Source organism: Anabas testudineus, chromosome 13, assembly GCF_900324465.2.
Source record: "Anabas testudineus chromosome 13, fAnaTes1.2, whole genome shotgun sequence".
NCBI classification, from domain to species: domain Eukaryota; kingdom Metazoa; phylum Chordata; class Actinopteri; order Anabantiformes; family Anabantidae; genus Anabas; species Anabas testudineus.
The window spans coordinates 9,454,455-9,462,835 of record NC_046622.1 but is presented as its reverse complement, the minus strand read 5'-3'; the positions used below and the strand labels follow the sequence as shown (position 1 = coordinate 9,462,835).

At 37.7% G+C, this 8,381-nt stretch overlaps 1 protein-coding gene across 1 annotated transcript; it reads left to right on the top strand.

Moving 5' to 3' along the window:
- Nucleotides 1-4,144: 4,144 nt before the first annotated feature.
- On the top strand, nucleotides 4,145-4,915 carry LOC113171395 (TRPM8 channel-associated factor homolog). The gene is made up of 2 exons (XM_026373727.1): nucleotides 4,145-4,158; nucleotides 4,413-4,915. The coding sequence occupies exon 2, from the start codon at nucleotides 4,463-4,465 to the stop codon at nucleotides 4,913-4,915; it is 453 nt and encodes a 150-aa protein (XP_026229512.1). The 5' UTR covers nucleotides 4,145-4,158; nucleotides 4,413-4,462.
- The last annotated feature ends 3,466 nt before the right edge of the window (nucleotides 4,916-8,381 follow it).

Below are 8,381 nucleotides of genomic sequence, written 5' to 3'. Positions count from 1 at the left end.
CCAGAGAGCATGTGGAGTAATCACAATTTAGATCTACATACTGATAACGATCAGTCAAATAGGATCTAAGCCAGGAGAGGACTGTTCCCTTAATTCCTACCGATGAATTTCAACTCTCCCCGTTCTTTTATTGTTACTTCATCAAACAGAACAACAACGATACAGCTGACACTGCCACTTAATGGTGAAATTACAGTATTTCAACACTCCCACTTGATTTGACAATATTTAGGACTTTACCTTCTCTTTTTCACAAGTTGGCTACATTCCTTTTAAAAGACGAAACAACTTAAATTTTAGATATGTGTCTTTAAACTTACTTATTTGTATTCAGTAACCTTGAGAAACGTAATTATTTCCTTTATTGTACATTTCTTATCTATATATTAATTTTACTGAATAAAATAAAACATCTTTATATGATCAGGTTGTATTCAGCATTCACCTGTCAAAGATATTCAACTAGTCTCACATGAAACAAAGTCCAGTCTCTTTCAAACCTCGGCTTGGTCAAAATATCTGCTCTCATATCTTTTGTTGGACAATACTGTAGTTTTATTTGTCCATTTTGCACATATTCACGGATGTAGTGATATCGAATGTCTATGTGTTTAGTCCTGGAGTGATCCACTGGATTATTTGCAATTGCAATGGCACTTTGGTTGTCTTCCACGATCACTGTGGGTGTATCCTCCATTCCAAGATCACACTCATTTTCCAGCAGCGACTCATATTCCAGATCAGCTGCATTCCTTTGCATTAGGACTCATCAGAGCGTCTTTCATTGTGAGTGGCTCTGTCACACAACACAGTTTGCCTTCCACACATCCCTCATAGAAAGAAACCTCTGTTGCTGTGGAGAAGTCCACTCCGTTCACCAGATCTTTCAGTTCTTTTAGCTTTGTAGTGTGACCCAGCCGCATTTTTCCACGTATGTAACAGTGAGACTTTCTGAACTTCACTGTGTTGCCTTTCTTGATAGCTGCTTCCCCAAAAAATAAATTCTCCCACAGCTTTGGAACATACAGCACATCATACATTGTGGCATTTTTGACATCACTTATTTTGAAAGTCATCTTTAAGTTGACATTTCCTATTCCTAGGGCATCAACCACCCTGCCGTCAACGAGCTTCACAGACTGTGCTTCCGTGAACTCTTGGTAATCTTGAAGAATGTTGTTATCACATGTCGTGCTTTGATACTCCTGAGTCTATTAAACATTTAAACTGTTGTGGTGTGTTGTGAGTTAGATTTGCCTCTTCTGTGACAAAGGCACTTTTACTTTCTGCATCATCACACATCATGCTTTAAGCCTTGTGAGTTTTATTTTTGGCTTTATACTTCAAACTTGGACAGTCACGTTTAATATGACCTTCTTTTCCACATTTATAACACCGCCACGTGGTTGGTCTAACTGCTCCTAATGTCCTGGAGTTGTCTGGTACGGTTCCCCAACACTGAGATGACATAGCTGACCACCTGAAGTACAGTATCACCCCTGTAACTTTCATTTGTATTTACCCGCTTTTGCTGTTCATTTAATAAAGCTCTAATGGGGTGACAATGGTAGGATAACTAGGTGGCAACTACCCAAAAGTGTTACGATTTGATCTTCTTTAATAACAGTTCCTATAACCGATAGCTGATCCGTCAGTTCCTTCATTTGCTTCAGATGCTCAGTTAATTGACATCCTTCCTTCCTTTCACATCGAAAATATTTTTTCTTAAGGAACAGATTTTTGCCAATGTATCTCTCTCAAAATGGCTTTTAAGCGTAGTCCACGCTTCTTTGGGAGTCTGGCAGCTTGTTACCAGGTACAGCTGGGATGGACTCACGTTCAGCACTAACATGAAGATGCTTTCTCTCTCCGTTTGGTAAACAAGCTTGTGCTTGTGCATTAGGGCCTCAGTCTCCGTTAGCATGCCCCACAGTCCTTTAGCCTTTAACAAGTGCCATCTGAAACTTCCATGTTGCCCAATTTTCCGGTCCGCTCAGCTTGTCTATAAACAGCTTATCATCCATTGTGAAGAAAAAACTCACAACACTGTTTAACCCACAAACTACAGTGAAAAAGACGGCCTTTTAGCGTTCTCTGTGCCCATAACCTGATGAATTTCAACACGAGTCTCCCCGTTCTTTTATTACTACTTTGTCAAACAGAACAACAATGTTACAGCTGACACTGTCACCTAATGGAGAAATTACAGTATTTCAACAACTGCAACATTTTCTAATCTGTGAAGTAGAAAACTATAATCAATTGTGTCAAAAGCTGCACTGAGGTTGGGTAACACAAGCATAGTGACAAAACCCTGATCAGAAGCCAATAGGAGGTCATTTACTCTCTCTAATCTGGCTCCCTTGACTAACCACCTCATGGTTGAGTCGATTAACATGGTGACATGATATTAAGCAACTTCTGCTATCTTAGTGTGGCCAAGAACATAATCCAATGCTCGCAATCATTCCCCAAAACGTTATTTATTATAAACCAGTTATTAAGTTGAGTATAAGCCAGTGAAACAAAAACAGCTTTAGCCTCAATATATGTTTTTAAAATTTAAAATTTGAATACTTAATCATATATAAAATTATGAAATGATCTACTACACAAATATTACGAATAAAGTTAAGATTGAAAGTAAAGTTCCGAACTACATTGACTGACAATTATGAAATTGTAAAATTTAATTTTGCAATGAAATAAGCACAAAGCTACAAAGAAAGCAATAAGGCATCTAAAGTATGTGAAGGTGCAAAATTTACATAACGTTTGAAGGTAATTTGTATAAAATTTAAGCGGGGGAGCAACATAGATTAAAAACCCAATGGTCAAAAATATTTGAAAGTGACAGAGAAGGGATTAAATGAGAAGAGTGTAACAAACAAGTATAGTAATTGTAGGAGTAGGGGTGAGCAGGAAGAGACTGGTTTGAGTTCAGCATAGCTCAGCTATTTAGCAGATTAGCTGGAAAAAAGCTGTTTCTGTGTGTGTGTGTGTGTGTGTGTGTGTGTGTAATTTTGTTTCCAAGCAATTTAATCATTTATGTTCTTTGCATTGCAAAACACTTCCCTGGTAGTTCTGTCTGTGGCATATAGTGACCTTGTCACCTTTCACGTCAGCACACACAGATCAGCAAACACACATAAACCTATTAGGTATCAAATAAAAATTATGGTTGTAGGCCCTGCGTGTTCCTGTTGATAGGATAACACTTTTATTTTTAAGGTTGTTACATTGCTCACATTTTCTTTTACTTCTGTGTACAATGACAATAAAGAAAACATCAGCACACAGAGTGCAGAAGGCACATTTTCTTGTTACCCCCAGGACACCATCATAACTTCTAGAACAAAGCAGGTCTTACATTTAAAAAAAAAATCGTAATTTTTGCACAAATCTTCCATCTTGACTACAGTCAAAACTAGCTCACTCACTTGGATGTGCGCAATGACAAACCAACAAGGTCTGTCATCTCTCTCGAGATGGATCACCGCCTCTGTGCTTAAGATTCTTCAGAGAAATAGTAACTCTAAAACTGGAAGAATACTTGACAGTACATTTTACCACATTACAACTGAACAGACCAGATGCCATTATTTAACCAACAGGGCTATAAAATAGAGGCTGTTAACAAGACAAGTGGATCCAGTCATACAGTCATGGTGCACCAAACAGTAGAGAGACACAGAAAACTAGCCTGTGAAAACATTTACGTACATTATATCACACAGACGTTGGTGTAAAAACAAGAAATGTCATCATTCATTAAAGTGAACGTTAGGTAATTTTCTTACTAAAGTTCTAAAGTTCATGAGCAATGATGTCAATGATGATCACACCCTGATTAACGTAATAACCACATTTGGTTACTGCAAAATCTTTAACCTTCAAAAAATGCAGTGTTCAGGCTAACCAATAAAAAGCTCTCTGTATCTTTCTCTGGTAAAACCCTCATCATTGATAACGGTTTCCTTTATATAGCCCTCCTGTTCTGTATTCTAGCATTATATTTTCTTTCTTCTCTCTAAACAGGTGAAGACCCTTGGTCATTTACATTTACATTTACACTTAGTCATTTAGCAGACGCTTTTATCCAAAGCGACTTACAGTGCAGGAACTGCATTTAGCTTTTTTAAATTAATTAACTTTCAGGTAAATGTTTATTTGTGTTTTATTTAAAAAAAAAAAAAGTGATAATTTTTTAAAAGCAGCAGATTGTAAACTGTTGATTTACTCTCATCTTTTAACAACTTTAATGTCATCAACAGTCAGTTTTTATTATTTTTACTAATTTTATTTTATTAAAGCTGTGCATCTATTTCTAATCTAACTGACACAAGAAGCCTCAGTCTGTGTTCCACTGTTAACTGCAATTTATATCTGATTCAGTACAATTTTTTTTTCAGTCTCTACTTCCGTCATACAACCTTCAGCTCCATCCTCCATCCTTCTAACCATGGCACTCCAGCACATTGAACCCCATCATGAGGCCTACATGTTCCTAATGAAAGGCTTGAGAGAGTTGGACTTCCGTGATAATGCTGTTCCCTGTGACCTGCTGCTGACTGGAGATAAAGCCTTTCCTTTAGCAATGAACAGCCAAGGCCAGGTCCTGATGGCTGCCTCGCAATATGGCCGCGGAAGGATTGTGGTTCTGAGTCATGAGGTCTACCTGACCACCTTCCCTGCTCTGGTAGAGAACGCTCTAATGTGGCTCAAAGGAGATGACTCTGACAACCTGTCTGTGGGGGTCCAGCAACATGTCGAGGCAGTAGCTGATAATCTCAATAATTTCCAGTTCCAAGTAAAAGTGGTGGAGGCCTCTAGTGAGAATCTGGGGGTTGGTGTGTATGTGACAGATGCCTACAGCGTGGGTGAAGATCCAACAGATCTGCTTTGCTGGCCCTGAGACAGCAAACCAACCCCAAGCCATGATGCTCCCTCTGCCATGTTTTACAGAGGAGATGAGGTTTGATATTGGTGTGCTGTGCCTTTTTTTCTCCACAGATAATCTTTTGTGTTGTTTCCAAACAACTAAATTTTGGTTTCATCTGTACACAGAATATTTTGCCAGTAGTGCTGTGGAACATCCAGGTGCTCTTTTGCAAAATTCAAAAGAGCATATGCTGCAATATTTATTTTGGACAGGAATGGCTTCCTCTGTGGTGTCCTTGCATGTACTCCATTCTTGTTTGATGTTTTCCTTATTGTAGATGTGTCAACAAAGATGTTAGCATGTGCCAGAGATTTCTGTAAGTCTTTAGCTGACACTCTAGGATGCTTCTTTACCTCATTCAGCATTCTGCGCTGTGCTCTTGCAGTCATCTTTACAGGATGACCGTGCCTAGGGAGAGTAGGAACGGTGCTGCAACAGTAAACCCAGATTTGTGTTTTTAAAGGGCAGGACAGCTCTCAGCAACACATCCAATATCACCACACTGATTGGACTCAAGGTCGGCTCACTCCTGGCTCCAATTAGCTCTCTCAATTAAGTCATTAGTCAATCAGTCATACTTTTCTACCCTGCACTGTGAATGTTTACTTTATGTTCAATAAAAAACACGAAAACGTTTTTGTACTATTATTTTCAGCAGACTGTGTTTTTTGTATTGCTGTGAGTTAGATGAAGATCAGAGCTCCTTTTATGACCAATTAATGCAAAACTCCACATAATCCCAAAGGGTTCACACACTTATTCTTGCCACTGTAGCAGAAAGAGGCAGATGGAGGCAGTGATAACCGGGAATGGAGGAGTCCAGGAAAGTAATTGCAGTTTACAGAAACACAATGAGAGACAGTCCAAATCCAAATACAGATCCTGATAATCTTGTAGTCCAAAAAAGAGCGATAGTACAGTTCAGGGTAATGCACTGAAGCAGTTTAAACTATTAATCCAATAGACGGATATCCGAAGTATATCAGTCTATTGGATTAATAGAAATTACTTTACTTTTACTTTACTGGTTAATTTATTGTGACATGAATGTGGACATCAGTCATTTTTCCCCCGCCTCCAACCATTTTAATATTGTTATTTACACTTAGAGTTGGTAAGAAATTTGAAGATGACTTGGAGTTCTTACTCAAGGGAATTTCAGAGTTTCAGCTCCAGAATGGGCCAATGGCTTCTGAGGTTCTGGTCCATGTTCCTCTGTCCTTCCCTATCGGTACAGGGGACGGACCAGCATTTCTGGCAGGAGCTTACTATGGGCAGGGATGGGTGGATGTGATAACAGAAGACATAATTCAGAAAAGATTTAAGTTATTTGTGTGTACAGCATACACTGATGAAAATGAGGAGGAAATCCAAGACTTTGTAGCAGGGGAGGCCACAAAGAATACCAAGGATCACCTACTTCTCCGTGTGGGGGCAGAGGTGTTTAATTTTTGCCCAGATCCTGATGCTCTCCTGCCCTGTCCAATAAAAGAGAATCCAATGATGCCAGATGAGGCAAAGCTCTCCAACCTGCCTCCCTGGACTGACCACCCCATGGTCCAGTGAAGTTGAACTTCAGTTTCTGATTGAAAGTACAGAAAGATTGGTTGAAAGGCTGACATTAAAGATGTAGTAGGAAATTCATGTAACTTACTTTTAAGTAGCTCAGTTTGAAATTACCTAATGATTATGATTGTCTTCGGGAAGTACAAGTGGGCAGTTGTTACATATTTGAGAAGTCTGATGTCAATAAACACTGTTTCTGTCATGTGAACTAGACTCATATTTTTAAAGATTAGTTAGAAAAACAATTGTACTTTTTTTTATGTTTTCCTATGATTAAACTTGCTTGACTTGACTGACTGACTTGAGTGGACATGGAGCCACTGATTGCACCTGTGTCGGTCCCCAATATTTAGCAGTGATTAAGTATTGGGGAAGTGAAAAAGTAATTTATTATAAGCCAGTTATTTAGTTAATTATAAGCCAGTGTGCTAAACACTTTTAGCCTCAATATATGTTTTTTTAATTTTACCTTTGAATAATTAATTATGTATATAAAATAATGAATTATCAACTAAACAAACATTAGGAATAAAGTTAAAATTGAAATTAAAGTTTCGAACTACGTACACTGAAAATAATGAAATTATATATACATTTCGCAATGAAATAAGCTCTAAGCTACAAAGAAAGCAGTGAGGCATACATATGAAGGTGCACAATTTACGCTTGAAGGTAGTTTGTATAAAATTATAGCTGGGAAGGAACGTAGAATGAAAACACAATGGTCTAAAAGATTTGAAAGTGACAGAGGGGATTAAATGAGGAGAGTGTAACAAACAAGTATAGTAATTGTAAGAGTAGGGGTGAAATGTGAACAAGAATAGACTGGTTTGAGTTCAGCAGTTATTTAGCAGGTTAGCTGGAAAGAAGATTACAGTGAGTTTAATCTTGTTTCCTCAGTAATTTAATAATTTATGTTTTTGTATTGCAAAACACTTCCCTGGTAGTTCTGACAGTTGAATATAGTGACCTTCTCACATTTCACATCAGATCGTCAAACACACATAACCCAAACTGATCTAGTCCTATTATGTATCAAATAAAAATGACAGATGTAGGCAGTAAAAAGTCACTGGTTCTTTTGTTTATTGTGTTTTTAGATTTGTTACATTGCTCCTTATCACCGAGTAGGATTACACCCATTTTATTGTACTTCTGTGTACATGACAATAAAGCCATTGGGGGCTATGGAGATGGATCATCCCCTCAGTGTTTAAGATTCTTCAGAGAATTAGTAACTTTAAAACTGGAAAAATACATGAGATTACATTTTACTAAAATACAAGTTTAACTGAACAGACCAAATGCCACTATTTAATCATCAGGGTTATAAAATAGAGGCTGTTAACAAGACAAGTGGATTCAGTCATACAGTCATGGTGCACCAGACAGTAGACAGACACGGATAACTAGCTAGTGAAAACATTTACATCCAGTATTTCACCCAGGCGTTGAACAAGAGATTTCATCATTCATTAAAGCAAACATTAGATCATTTCAAGTACTAAAGTTCATGAGCAATAATGTCAATGATGATATCACACCATGATTGATCTAATAACCACATTTGGTTCCTGAGAAATCCTTCAAAAAATACTTTTACTGTTCACACTAACCAATAAGGAAGTATCTGTATCTTTCTCTGGTAAAACCTTCGTCATTGACTGTTGACTGTTTCCTTTAAATAGTCCCTCCTGTGCCTTCCTGTCTTCAGTCTCAACAGGTAGAGTTCATGGTGGATTTGCTATTTAAAGAACTGCTGGCTGAGAATCTAAACTTTCAGGTAAATGTGTATTTGTGTTTTATTTGAAAAAATATATTAAATTTTTTGATAGCAACAGATGGTAAACTGTTGATTTACTTTCATCTTTTA